Source organism: Balearica regulorum, chromosome 17, assembly GCF_011004875.1.
Source record: "Balearica regulorum gibbericeps isolate bBalReg1 chromosome 17, bBalReg1.pri, whole genome shotgun sequence".
Taxonomy (NCBI): domain Eukaryota; kingdom Metazoa; phylum Chordata; class Aves; order Gruiformes; family Gruidae; genus Balearica; species Balearica regulorum.
This window is the reverse complement of record NC_046200.1, coordinates 12,233,161-12,247,415: the sequence shown is the minus strand read 5'-3', so window position 1 is coordinate 12,247,415 and position 14,255 is coordinate 12,233,161. Positions and strand designations below refer to the sequence as shown.

The following is a 14,255-nucleotide window of genomic DNA, read 5'->3' as shown; positions in this document are numbered from 1 at the left end:
GGGCCCGGTCCCGCTCCGCTCCGGTCCTGCCGCGGCGCCGCCCGTTGCCTCGGCAACCCATCGGCCTCCCACTTCCCGCCGCCGTCCCACAGTGCTTTGCGTTCCGGCCGCGCTGGAGCTCCCTGATTGGAGGGGTGGAGGGGGCGGGGCCCTTCCCTCAGGCGTCCGGCGCTGAAGGTAGCTCAGCGGGCTGCGTCCCCGCTTTGGAGACGCCGCTGGGAAACCTCGTCCGCCTCCGCCGCTCCTTCGGGGGGAGCCGGTTCTGCCCTCGCTCTCCTCCCCGAGCGGACGGTAGCGGCCCTGAGCACTCCCGGTTCGCAGGGACCGACTCCCCGCTCCGAGCCGGGCCAGTCCGCTCCGCTCCCGCCGGACACGCCTTCCCGCCGCAGCGCGCCGCCGTCCCCTCGCCTCTCAACCAAGCCTGCTCGCCCGCTCCCGCCGCCCATTGGCTCGGCCCGCCATGAATATGCAGATAGAAGCCCTCGGCCGCCTAATGGCAGGCGGGCAGAGAATTAATATTCGCCTTGCGGTGTGTGGATTGGCCGACGCGCGCTCCGCCCCGGCAGCGGGGTAGGCTGCCCCCTGGCGGCGGCAGGAAGGGGCGGGCGCGGCGCCGGGAGCCCGAGATGGTGGGCGCCGGGGCGCGCGGGGCGCCGCTGCTGCCGCCCTTGCTGCTGCTGCTGCTGCTGCCGCTGCTGCGGGGCGCGGCGGGCGGCCTCGCCGACAGCGTCATCTGGGCCGTCAACGCGGGCGGTGATGCCCATGTGGACGTGAACGGCATCCACTTCCGCAAGGACCCGCTCGAGGGCCGCGTGGGCCGAGGTGAGGGCGGGGGGGACGCCGGGGAGGTGTCGGTGGGGCTGCCCTCGGGGCCCGCTCCGCTCCGCCGGGGGCGGTGAGGTCCGCCTGTGTCAGCGGGGGTCCGGGACTCGCGTCCCCCCGGCGCCGTCCCGCCTCCTCCGGCCCCGCCGCGGAGGGTCGGTGGGTCTCCCCGCAGGGCTGCGGTGGCCCGGGCAGGCTCGCAGGCGGGGTCTCCCTCAGCCGCCCGGGCCCGGCCGGGGGGGGGGGTGGGCAGCGAGGGCCCGCGGGGAGCGCCGGCCCAGCCCCCCCGCACGGCAGTTGTCACCCGCCGGGACCGCGACCGCCCCCGTCGTCCGGCCGGGCCCGGCTGGGGGCCGCACCCCCGGTCCCCGCGGCAGAGCGGGCCCTGGAGGCGGCGGGATGAGCCCTGCCGGCTTCGGGCTGGTTTTCCCGGCCTCAGGCTGCGGGGTTGTGTAATGCCGGAGGGGAAGTCGCTCCTCGCGGGCTGGAGTGGAATTTCGGCTGGAACGGCGACGGGAGCGGTCAGGCTGCCAAACCGGCCGCATGCAGCCGCCTGGCTCCTCTTTTTCCATTTTCCACTGAAAGACCCCAGTTTCCACAGCAAGATCTGCCAGTTTGAAGCCCAGCCTGCTGTGCTCTCGGTAAAGTGAGAACGTGCTTTGCCCGCTCTGCGGAGCTGAATCGTTCGCGGTGCGGGGTGATGCCTGCTACCAGCAGCCTGGTCCCACCAGGGAGGGGGGATCGTTTGCTGGAGCCCCGGTGCTGGGGCCGGGCAGGAGGAAAGTGTAGTTGGCTGGTCGGCTCTACTGAGCGGCTGAGCTCCAGTCCTGACAGGGTGTTCAAGAGCAGGGCAGGGACAGAAGCAGAAGTAGAGACAGATGGGATATGATCAGCTGCTCTACTGAATCAGTAAAAGCTTCTATTTACCAGTCAGGACAGGATAGAGAACTAGTGTTACACTTGCACTTGGGTTACCTTTTCCTACTTCCCTGGAACTGTTCAAGTTGTATGAATTTTGCCTGTTTCTGATAGTTGGTGCACCAAAACTAGGTTGATTCACAAATGTATTGAAAAGTTAGCCGTGCTGAGCTGCTCCTGCTATCAGGTGACAGCAGTGGTGGAGTGCAGAGAGGATGAGCTATCTGTTGACTTTTAAGTCTAACCTTCACTGTTTCCATGTAGGATGGTGAGGATTGTCCTGTATCATACAGCTAGGACTGCCATTGCTCACCCTGCATAATGCCATCCTGAACTGAGAGCCCTTGAGGCACAATGGATACAGAGGAGGTCATGTTTAAATATGAATATGGTTTGTTAGGTGTTATTCACCCCAGTGGGAGCTGGTGCCCCAGTCACACAAGGTGCGCTGATCCCTGTAGGTCAGCTTCCCTTCACCAGACCTCTCACATGTGTGACTCGAAAGAGAATGACCTTGTAGACTTGAACAATTTATTTTTGAGTTGAGAAGAAAAAGTCTTTTTCAAGCTCGCTGTGATATGCTCTTCCTTTGGGGAAAGCCTGTGGTATCTCCTCTGAACTGCAGGCTGTTAAAGTAATCCTGCTTCAGCCGGTGGTGCCAGGCACAGTGGAGGAGACTTTACCCCTTTGAGCTCTCAGCTGCTTTTCCCTCAATGGCTTTTTATTGCACCATTGTTCGGTCTACTCTGGACTCCTCTCTGTGTTGATAGGCATGTAATGGCTACAGCAGAAATATGTGGCTGACTGGGAAGAAATGACCTAAGGATAGCGTTTCTGAGCTGTACTGCCTCTAGGCAAATTAAAACCTTTTTTTTTTTCCCCCCAAGCCTCAGTTCAGATGTTGTGCCCTAAAGGACAAAATGTGCTGATGGCAATTACAGAATAGCCAGGTGCCAAACATAGTTGAGTCGCAGCTTAATGTGTACTGCTTGTCTCTGTGAGCTATCTCTCAGCACACTGTGAGATCAAGCTCACTTCCACAGCTATGTCAACAGACCTCTGATACGCAGGTGACAGATCTTCCTCTCCAGTTACCTTCTTGGCTAGTAAATGACTTTCTTCCTATGCAGGCTTTCCTCTAATGAGAGCTGACTTCTGTGGAGTCCTTGGTTCGCTATCACTGTAATCCATAGCTGGCCAGAAATATCAATGTGGGAGGACAGGTTAAACTTTTTGCCCTCTGTATTTCTGGTGATTAGAGTCTTCAGCCTTTCACCCAGGTTTGAGTGGTAAAGAGAAGCAGAAGATTGCTTGAGCAGCTGTATGTGAAACTGGAGAGTAAGAACTGGCATTAATTTCCTCTTGTTCGTTTGTATTGGCTCCGTCTTTGGCAGCTGGGTTAGTAGTTCTTGCTTTGTCTTTGCCAATGCAGTGTCTGTTCCCATGGAAATGGGGGTGGAAGTGGCAAGTGTCAGCAGAGAACTTCGTCTGGATCAGCTTCTGACTGAAGTGCCACTGGGCAGGTGATGTCCACAGTCATCCCTCCTTCCCCTGTCTTGGTGGGGAATTACTTGATTCTGAGCTCGAGGCACGCATCAGTTTGTGTTTGTACAGTAACCCTGACACAACAAAATGTCGAGCTGGCTTAAGATCTTTTGAGGGCTGCCCTAGAGGTGGTGAAATAATGGGCAAATTTTAAGATTTATGTTGTTTTCTCAAGTATTGTCCCATTTGGGAATGTTGTTTGGACCCTTCTCAGGGCTGTTCTGATGCCTCCAGATAGCACCCATTTTAGCTGGGTGACTGTGAGAACAGCAGCTGATGGAGCCCTTGTGTATCTTTCTTGCTTCCTTCTTTGTGTCTTCAAGCTGGCAGGTATTGCACGGCTGTGGTGAGAAGAAAGGGTTTTGTAAGATGTCTAATGCTTTGCACCCTTCTGCCATTCCCCAGGCTTTCACTTGAGTAAGGGTGAGTCTCTAAAACCTGATGCCATTGACTGCTAACTTCAAATCTGTTGAATGAATGAGTGAAATCAGTCCTGCACTGTTTTGTTTTTGTACTTGGAGTTTGTAATTTGAAAATGTTGTAAAAATATTCTAGGTGTTTTCCTCTTTGAAGCAGGAGCCAATGGCCAAGTCCTTTGGCTCTGTGCCCTGTTTGGGAAACAGACTTTTCTTTCTGAAAGGGTGCGAGTGAGTTTATTGTGTCTTGGACTACAGTGGCTCCAGACCTGTTTTTCTACAGGACCCAGGTTTCGGGGGCTTTGGCTACCTCTGCTTCTACTCCAGTAATACCTCCTCCAGTAATACCTCCTCCTGGTCAGAGCAAGGAGAGGGGACAGGTCTGACAAGGGCATGAGTGCTAATGCCACTTAGGGAGTTAAGCACTTCAAGAGTATATAAAATGTCCCTTCCATGTGCCTCAGAAGTTAACCCTTCCTCTCACTGTTTTTTGCTTGAAACTCAGCTTCTGATTATGGTATGAAGCTGCCAATCTTGCGGTCCAACGCAGAAGATCAGATTCTGTACCAGACTGAGCGTTACAATGAGGAAACCTTTGGCTATGAAGTTCCCATCAAAGAGGAGGGTGACTATGTGCTGGTGTTGAAGTTCGCAGAGGTCTATTTTGCACAGTCTCAACAGAAGGTAAGCAACAGCTCCTTGCTTGTCTCTTTGATGTGAGTTCCTGGCTAAGACTGTGCATGCACAGGTTGCCTCTGCTGCTTTGCATACTGGAGAAAGGAGTAAAGTAAGGCACTAATGGTTTATTTTGTTCCTAGACCTCTCGTGCGTTCTGAAACTTTGAGCTGTCTTCCACATTCCAGATACACAGTTGGCCTGGAAAATTGCATTGCAAAGTATTCAAACATGTGCAACTAAACATAACTAGCACTAGAATTTTATGATCTGTTTAGGCTGTGCTGGCTTTGAGAAGAAGTGTTTTTGTCTTTTTCCTGAACACTTATTCCTGACCTGATGGCATGCTTGTGCTGAAGGAAGTATTGCACAGATTGAATCAGGGAAGTGATCTGGGTTAAATAACCTACTCAAAACAATTTGTGCGAATGTAATAAGACTTGGTACTTACTGTTCAAACTGATCCCGAAAGCACAAAGTTAAATTCAACTCTCTTTATTGCTCTTCAGAGAAGAATAATTCTTGCCCGCTTTTGAAATATCTGATATACAGATGTGAAAGCAGAAGCACAAAGAACTCAAAGCCCTGTGATAAATTGGGACAGCAGTTGTGTGTGTCTTAGTTGGGTTTTCCTCCGCCTCCATCAGCTTCTTTAGAAGTTCTTTAAGCACTGTGCTGCCTTCCTGCCAGAGAAGTATTTCGGGGAACAGAACTGGTGGGGCTGGCTTACGGAATGGATGCAAAATGCAGACTCAGATTAAACTGAAGGGCTGAGGCATCTTTGGTCCCTCTTCCTTCATCTGGTTCTGCTGGGATTCCCCAGGTGCTGAGTGAAGTTTGAGTCATTACAGCCCTGAGGAGGACTTTCACTCTGAATTCACAGATGTGGTTAGCAGTTCAACATTTTACCTCCTTCAAACTCTGTGTCCTTTACCAGCTTGTTTCCTCTTCTCTGCTGCAGGCTGTTAGTTAGAAATGGCTGAACTCCCTAGGGTGTGGTGTGCCGCAGCCACCCTGGGGTGGTAGGAGCAGGTCCTCAGCCAGTAGGTGCAAAGTAAGTTGTGAAAGCAAAATATGAATAAACCAGAATAAAATTGTGCTGTCCTCAGTTCTGAACAGCAGGTGTAGGGGTTATTTTTAAAAGGAGGAGGCAGATTTCAGGGTATTTGAAAGCAATGTTAAATGCTTCTTTACCTGGCTGCTTTTGGGCTCTGAATCCTTCCCATGGGAGTGAAGCATGTGTGGTGGGACAGTGTGTGCTACAATGCTTTCTGGTCCTGGGTGCATAACAAGCAGAGACCTTTCCTGTTCTGTTCCCCTTTCAACTATCATGTGCTCGAATCAATTCTGACACTCTGTCATTTCTTCCACCCTGAAGGTATTTGATGTTCGCTTGAATGGCCACGTGGTGGTGAAGGACTTGGACATTTTTGACAGAGTTGGACACAGCACAGCTCACGATGAGATCATTCCCATGAGTATCAAAAAGGGGAAATTGAGTGTCCAGGGAGAGGTTTCCACATTCACGGGAAAGCTCCACATTGAGTTTGTAAAGGTAATAAGCTTTTCTGGGCAGAACCCTGATCTTCCTTTCCCTTCCTTCCCCAGACATGTGATGCAGCTGTGTGCTGAAGGAGGGGAGGTGATGGTATGTGGGGACGATATTTCTTTCCTCAAAGCTCCACAACTGATTTCCTTCTTTGCTTTCTCTAGGGCTACTATGACAATCCGAAAATCTGTGCCCTATACATCCTGCAAGGAACAGTGGAAGGTAAGCACAGTTTTTTGAGCCAGAAGGCTCTTCCCCCTTGGAGAGCAGCCTGTTGCTTCTCAGACCGTGAGATCATGGCTTTTGCTGACCCACCTCTGCCAAAACTGTTTCTCTCTGAGCAAGTTCCCACAGAGTGCAGTTGCAGAGTGAAATAGGTGTGTAGTGTCCTCCTACACCTCCAACTGCATAAAGCTGGGTCATTTTTGGAATAAGAAAAAACAGTTTGGTTCAGGACTTCCTGCATGTAGGGTAGAGGAGAAGGGAACACGTCTGGTCAGTGTTAGCTTAGTTACAGATAAACTCCCTCTGGCCTTAGATGTCAGCAGCAGCCCTGCAGACAAGTAATTTACAGAGATCTTTTAGCTAGTAGTTAAGTGTTTCTTACCTGGAGCTTTGTTTTGCCTTCTCAGCTCGAGGACAAGGCAGCTTTTTTTTTTTTCCAGATATCAGTTCCTCTGGATAGCAGTGGGGAGTGCTAGTGAAGTCCTTTCTTTTTCATCACCCTCTTTGTAAATCTGTGCTGGAGTTGGAGCTCCTGAACAGGGGAGGTTTAGGACCCCTCTCTGACCAAAGCATCAGTTTGGTCAGGGGCTGCCAAGTTCTCCTGAAGATTTGGTGTGTAAGCTTGTGGCCAGTGGCACCTTGCTGTGTGTAGGACCTGCAGTTCAGGCTCCAGAGGACTGGATTTGAGTGGGGTTGGGCTTTGCTGCTCTGGTAGGTCTGGGGGTGCCGTGATGTGAGGTAGGACCATTTGTGGAAAGGGTTGTTCCCGTTCCTGTTTGCACCTGTATCTGCTGGTCTCACAGGCAGCAGATGCTTGTTCTGGACTAGATCTCACTGGGCAGGTGTGGTATCTGACTGTGCATGCTCTAAGTGTGCTTTTGTGCTGTAGCTTCTCTGTGACAGGTAGATGAGGTGGAGGGATGTCGTTTAATTTGCAGACTGGGTCTTTGGATGCTCTTGCATCATGGAGGAAAGAAATAGCAGTGTGAGCCTCTGAGGGAGGATGGTCCTGTTTCCTGGGGTGCTCTGGCCATGGTGTTGCTGTGGTGTCAGGTGTGGTGTGCGTGCTGGATCGGGGAGAGAGTGACTCGGGTGATTTCCCAGGTTACATCCTGACTCCTTGCAACCTTTTGTCTTGTCCAACAGATGTTCCAAAGCTGCAGCCACACCCAGGTCTGGAGAAAAAAGAGGAAGATGATGATGAAGATGAATATGACGATGGCTCCAGTGTTAAAAAACAGGCAAATAAGAACCGGGTTCAGTCAGGCCCACGCACACCAAACCCCTATGCCTCGGACAACAGCAGCCTCATGTTTCCTATATTGGTGGCCTTTGGTGTCTTCATTCCTACCCTCTTCTGCCTCTGCCGATTGTGAGAGCAAGCCTCACAGAGCATCAGCCAAGGGGCTGGGAGGGAAGGAGTTGGACCAAACACGGTTACTTTCAATTTCTCCATATTGTTCATAATTTAAGGGAAAAAAAAAAAAGAAAAAAAAAAGATGATTCATTTGGAATGAATAGCAGGTCCAGGTAAGAGGGAGCTTACCTTCCCCCCTGCCAGCAAGCAGCGAGGCCCTCGCCTTCCCCTTCGCACCATGTGCAGCCTCCGATCCTCCCTGGGGCATCCAAGAGTAAACTGAGTCCTGGCTGTCTGTGTATTGGGCTGTTGAAAGCTGATGCTAGCAGTCCTGGGCCACATCCCACACTGAGAGAAAGCCATGTGCTGCAAGATCTCTGCCTTTGCTGGGTGGAATGCGGTTCCTTAAGCAGGGAAGCAGGCTCTTAAAACCAGGCCTGGGTACACATTTTGTCTGGGAGCATGGAAGTGTTGTGGTGCCGTTGGGTGACTAACGACTATGGAGGACAGAGCCTGGCTCAGCATCTCCCCGAATGTGTGCAACACGATGTATGGTACTCGCCTGCATAAAGATATCAAGACTCCAGCTAGCCGCTCAGCCTCTGTGGAGACGTTCCCCTCCTAAGAGTGCAAGCTGCGCCAGGAGCAGAGGGATTTATCTGGCCTGATTTGCTGCACCAATTGGGAGAGACTTTCCTAGTTTGACAATTGTAATGTTAGATCCATGCAGAGGGATTCTGCTGTAGCCTGCAAGAGGCTGACGTTCGCGTCTGATCAGATGCACTTGTTTTCTGTATTGATTATGGCTTTTGTTTCCTTTAACATCCTTTTCAAAGGTTTCATTTTAAGCCCGGTTCCTTGTTTTGCCTTTTCTAGCAAGTGACCTCTCCTTTGGAAGAAGCTGAGAATCAGATGACCTAGAGAGGAGATTCTGGGCTTGTTCCTTGGCCTTCCTAATGGTTAGCTCCCTGCCCTGTGACTGTGAACAACCTGTGCTGTATGACAGCAGAGCAACCTTGCTGATGCTCCCTGTGAGCTCTCGTTCCCTGTCGTAGGGACCAGGCCTGCCTGCAGCAGTGAGAGGTGCAGTGGAGTTGGTTAGTGTCTTTGGTTAGCTCAGCCTTTTGCATACCAAGGTGCGGTGGTGAAGGGGCAGACATCCGACATTTCAGTGCTGTAGAGCAAGGTGGTTTGTTGCCCTCCAGAGATCTGAAAGTGACCAGAACACTGGAGACAAGATCACTGCTTCTCCCAGGGATATTTCTGCAAGAGGCTTCTGTTTCCACATGCAGAGCCTGTGCCTGCCCGACAGAGGCTGAGCAGAGCGAAAGCCCTTGCTGTACCTGCTGATCCAGAGCTGCAGGCCTTCCCATGGTCTTGGCCTCTGATGCGTTGAGCACTTCTGGCTGGTGGGAGGGAGATGTTCTGTGTGCTGCAGCAGGATCTGTCCCAGGCAGGGTTGGGTCCTTGCGGGTCAGCTTCGATGTTGGTGAGCTCTGGGTTCACAGAACACTTTACCTCATGCTATCTCTGTTGTTCTCAGCAGTGCCGTCTACCTGGAACAGTGGCACTGAGTGATGTCCTCCTTGCTTCTGTTCTTCCCTGGGCCGGAGTTTTCCTAGCAGTTGTTCTTGGGTTTGATCCCCTGCAGTGGCTCAGCCTTTCTCTGAGCTGAGAAGGATCAGCAGAATTCCTTAGTTTCTGGAAAGGAAACAGGAGGAGCAGCCTTTCTGCTCTGCTGGGCCCAAGCAGCTGAAGCCTTCGCTTCCTCCTAACCCTCAAGCTGTGATATGAGCTGCCAGCTCCCTAGCTCCAGAACGGGAGCTGGGGGAGGTGTCAAAGTGCTGCTCTCTGCAGCAGCGGCACTGAACCTTGCCTTTCTGATCGCACATATCGCTGCTATGGGCCTGACCCTAATTCTGTGTCTGTGAGCTAAAAAGCAAGCAGTAGGACCTTAATTACCTTCTCTGCAATTGCACAAGTGGTAACAGCCAGCTTGGGAGAAGCAAGAGGGTCCCTGCCACACCGGAAGGAGAAGACAGGCTTTACAGAGAGCAGATCTTAAGAACAAACATTAGAATGAAAAACAAGTAAGCTTGAAATCGTCTGCTTTGTCTTCTAGCTGCTGTTAAAATCCTAGTACTTATAAAACTCTTCTAAGATACGAGCTCTGTTTTGTTTGGTGACAGTGCCTGCAGAGATTCTCCAGCATTTTTGGGATTGCTCTAACTGGAGCACAGAGACATTTAGGTCTTTATCAGTTTTGAGAAGCATGAACTACGCTGATTTGTTAAGCAAAGAACCCAGACTTGAAAGCATGCTTCTCTGTAAGGAGCTGTTCTCCAGGCCTTTTAGGTTGCATTTTATTTGAGCATCGTTGAAGCAAGGAATTGCTCAGCTTCTTGTGGCTCACCTTGCCTAGCATGAGGAAAGGGGTGTGCATTTATTTAGGCGTGCAAAAGTCGGAGACAAGTCTTCTAGGATAGTTTATCCCTCCCTCTCCTGGCAGCTAGGGCACCCGTTTGGTGCCATCATCCACCCTAAGGCAAATCTGTGCAGGGTGTGATCTGTTGTGTTCCAGTTGCTTGGTTCAAATGAATTTGTCTTATTTGAATAAGAATAGGGAGGAGGAATAGTTCATCCTCCATGGCTTCAATTTAGTTGCTTTGGCTCTGGTTTTATGTGGGTTTTTTGTCACTACAAAGCTGGTGTCTGGGTGGTTGAGGGGTTCCTGACCCTGTTATGGTGCTATGAGCAGTTTTCCTTGTTGGTCCATCCCATCCTGACAGGTTTGCCTCCGAAGGAGCCTTCCAACAAAACATGTGGGTACATGGGAGGATGGTAGGGGATAACCAGTCAGCACCTCGCTGGGAATGGCATACTCGGGCTGGCTCCCCTTGCCATCTCCTGCAAGCCAGACAGATGGGTATAATGAGGTCCTTGGTCCTGACCAGGGAAAGAAAAAGTTTAGGTTGGCTGTAGCTTTCCAGCACGAGTGTTTGAGGGAATACCCGAGGTGATTTTTGACTGAGGCTGGTTAGACAAGCCTGTTTGTGCTTTGTTGCCTCCAGCCAGCAGCAGGCGATGAAGCGCATGTCCCTCTGCAGCAGTGTGGGGAGCTGGGTCAGAACAGACCCCGCCTTCATTCGTGAAGTGGTTGTGTGGAGAGGGGCAGAGGAGGCAATTTTATTAAAGGGGAGACAATGCTGTCGATCATGTTTTGGGTCTGGATCCAGCCTCAGGGTAGTGGTTCCAAAGCCTGTTTTAATTACCCCCTTTTCAGCCCCTCCTTCTGTACCTTTAAGCCAGGCCATTTTCCTTTTCTGTGTGTGTGACTAAAACAGCAGCTCTGACCCTTCTAAGTAGCCTAGGTGGCAGTGAGCAGAAAGCCAAATGAACTCCCTTCTCTTTTTGGTGCCTTTGTCTCAGGCTTTGAATAAAAGTCTATTTGAAGAAGCTTCTTTTTTTTTTTAAGGAGCTTCTGAGTTGTTTTTTTTTCTTTTTCCCCAATGGACAGGCATTCCCTGGCCTTGTGATCAGCTGGGGACTGTCTTGCTGTCCCTGGATGCCAGCTCCAGAGGTCACAGCTGAAGCAGAGAACTGTGAGCGAGTATCTTTGGTTCCAGCCCTTGAGGTCAATGGAGGAAAAAAAAGCCTAGGAGGTGTGATAGAAGAACTGGAAGAGCTCCTTCAGGTCTGATCTGCCCCAGAAATCTCCTGAAGGCGGGATGGAGAACTTCCAGACAGTCTGGTGCCTGCGTGTCTGTGCAGTTCAGAGCCGACTGAGTCATGGCTAGGTCCTGGTAGTCGTATGATGCTTACAGCTTCTGGGTGCAGAGTGTGGCTTGGGGGGTCCCGCCCCCCAAATTCACTCACCAAGGGCTTGCCCCACACCGTTTGGGTCTGAATGGGGAGCAGAGACCTTTGCTTTGTCTGTTGGTCTTCGTTTAAGTTGAAATGGGATTGCAACAGCTAGGGAAATGGCTTGATATGGGAAGCCTGGGCTGAACAGGCCTGTCTTTGATAGAAAACAGCAGGAGGAGGGAGAGGACCAGCAGAGCAGCTTAAGCCCTTGATGTGAGACAGATTCTGAGCAGCTGTGAAGTACCAAGTGTTTCAGGCTCTGTTTGGTGCTCAAATGTGGGAGAGATCTGTCTGCTTCTTGCAATTATGTGACAGGGAGGGAGATATCCTTGCTGAGAATCCAAGGGAAATGGGAGCTGGGCCAGCACTGAGCTAATTTACCTACTGGCGCTTCTGCATGTCCACAACAAATGCCAAAGTCTAATACAATTCAAGGATGCTTTTTTTAATGTCAGCCTGGTTCCACCAGTCTGTCTTCACTGGCTAGTCCTAAATAGGCTCAGACAGGTATTCTCAATGGCACAAACACAGCACCGGGCTGGAGCTGTGAAGGCTCAGAGACGTGTTTATAGGAATAGGCCTCCTGTGCTGCACCCCTGCTTTGTGCGCTGCCCAGCGGGGCTGGGGCACGTGCATTTCACCTTGGATCCGACTGGATTTGTCCCAGGAGTATAGTAGCAACCACATTGAAATGGTGCTGGGCTGGATGGGAGGGGTGAAAGCAGGTCCATGTCTTCCGGGACTCTGGCTTGCTCAGAGTTTATTGCTGTATATTAAATACTATTTTTGGAGATTGGGGGGAAGATGTGGGAGGGGGAGGGATGTGGCGACGCTGTCCCCAGGCTGTGATCGGTGGGATGCTGCTGCAGGTTATTGATAGGTTTTGATTTCTTTTTTTTTTTTTCCAAAAAGTGCTTTATTTAAAAAAAAAAAAAAGAAAAAGGAAAAAAAATCAACAAAACAGAAGTGCTTTCCTCCCTCCTAGGAACAGTGCTGGCTGATTAGAAAATGTGAATAATCTTTTGCAAACATCAGAGGTCTCTGCTAAAGAGTTTGTGTGATGGAGATTTCAAGGCAAGGGGCAAAGTACAGCTTGAACCAGTTTAACTGGGGAGAGTGTGAATCTAGGAAATGCAGGATCTCTGCCCTGGTGGTGTTCCCAGTCACGCGTAGTGGGGATGTGGTTGCCTGTGCTACCACGGCTGTTCTGTCACTCTATAACAGTTCCTGAGCTAGGGCACTGGCAGTATCTGGAAACTTGCAAGTGGGGCTTGACTTTTTTGTGGTTTCTACAGGGGTTTCTTGTGTTCAGGGCTTTCCTGCTCAAGAAGCAGCTGGATTGGTGAAGCAGCCCCGGAGAATGGTGAGAGCAGAGGCAGGATTTGTGCTGCGTGCCAGGAGGCAGGAGCCAGGGCTGCGAGATGCTGGGCAGGTGACGGTGTTTGGATCCCATCGTCGTAGCAGCTTTTAGCATTGGCGAAGGGTCCTGCTGCTCCATAGAGCCCCGCTGCATAGGCTGGGACGCACGGAAGTGACCTGTGATGTTGGCATTAAGGACGTGTCACAAACTACTTGAAGCTGCAGGTCTAAGTTGTCTGTAAAGGCTAAACAGTGTGGGGAGAGATCTCCATCTGTACTTGTCACCAGTACAAAGGGTTTTTAAGGAGGATTTTTTTATTTTACTGTCCATTGCTTTGTGTTATAACAACTTGCAGTGACGGGGTTTTTTTTTAGTTTGTTTTGCAGCAAGCTTGGGCCCTGGGTGAAAAGCACAGATGTCTATTTCTGATTGCATTGGCTTTGCAGGGACTAGTTTGGGGGAAAAGACAGCTGTGGGGGTGGGTTATTTTATTTTTGGTACATGGTAGCGGTTTTATTTTTTAACTTCCCCAGGATGTTTGGTTGAGGGAATGTTCTGAAATCTACTGTCTGGCAGTTTTAACCAGCAGTGTGTTAAAGGAAAATAAACAAAATTATATTGTCACTTGGATGAGGTGGTCCCTCTTTTCTAGCGGTGGGGATGGGGGGGAACCCCCTCTGCTTTGTGGTTCGCGATGTGGGAGGCTGAGACTGACTGCACTGCGGAAGGGACTGCAGGCTGCTGCCGAGATGCAGTTTAACATCCCACCACTGCTGCAGCCCAGAGCTGCTCCCTGCCGCTGCCTGCCTCTGGGACTGCTCCGGTATTCTCTCGCCAGTTATTTTGGGCAATTAAGTATAAGTTGAACGGTATAACATCCTCTTAAAAGTGCTGATGTGGACCCTGTTGCTTCCTGCTCAGATCAGGAACACCAGAGATGTAATCTACTTTCTGGGGTTTTGCAAGCTGCCCCTATTTCAGCTCGAAACTGCATCGGAGGCGGTCAGAGGGGCTGTAGCTGGAGCAGAGAGAAAGCAACACCTTCCTCCTCTAGCTGCTAGCTTCTCGGAGGACGAGAGACCTTGGCCCTGGGCAGAGCAGCTGCTCTTCTGGACAGCCTGGGTCTGTGGTCTGTCCTTCCTAGGGCATGGGATGGAGGGACCAAACCCGATGCAGCAAGGAGGACTTGAGAGCACTGGCAAGGGCAGGCTTGTTTGAAATAGCATTCGGTTGGCCGTGGCAGGCGCGTGCTGCTTACAGGCAGTGGCAAACGTCACTAACCGCTGCTCTAAATCTGTTTCCAGTCATCTTGAGTGTGTTGAGTGTTGGCTGGAGTCTAAAAAGAGGACACAGATGTTTCTTGGTTTTGCCTCAGTTCCCTGAAGGGCTGGAGGTGACTCTCAGCAGCTCTTAAGTGCCTGATGCAGGCTGGTGGGCTGCTCCTCTTTTGGGAAGAAACGCATCCTTTTGCGGCGTGATGCTCCCGCGGGACCTCCGCGGTCCCTCCGGCCTGGCTCTGCCACT

The 14,255-nt window shown here is 51.3% G+C and overlaps 1 protein-coding gene across 1 annotated transcript; it reads left to right on the top strand.

The window, feature by feature from the left end:
* The first annotated feature begins 569 nt into the window (after nt 1–569).
* On the top strand, nt 570–13,359 carry MLEC (malectin). The gene is made up of 5 exons (XM_075770244.1): nt 570–822; nt 4,207–4,385; nt 5,755–5,931; nt 6,090–6,147; nt 7,297–13,359. Exons 1-5 carry the CDS (start codon nt 627–629, stop codon nt 7,524–7,526), a joined length of 840 nt encoding a protein of 279 aa, XP_075626359.1. The 5' UTR covers nt 570–626; the 3' UTR covers nt 7,527–13,359.
* The last annotated feature ends 896 nt before the right edge of the window (nt 13,360–14,255 follow it).

Bases quoted from the DNA above. Each gene is read 5' to 3' on its own strand.
- MLEC (XM_075770244.1), top strand. From the start codon at position 627: ATGGTGGGCGCCGGGGCGCGCGGGGCGCCGCTGCTGCCGCCCTTGCTG. The intron at 823-4,206 runs GTGAGGGCGGGG...CTTGAAACTCAG, and splicing joins CGAGGGCCGCGTGGGCCGAG to CTTCTGATTATGGTATGAAG. The intron at 6,148-7,296 runs GTAAGCACAGTT...CTTGTCCAACAG, and splicing joins CCTGCAAGGAACAGTGGAAG to ATGTTCCAAAGCTGCAGCCA.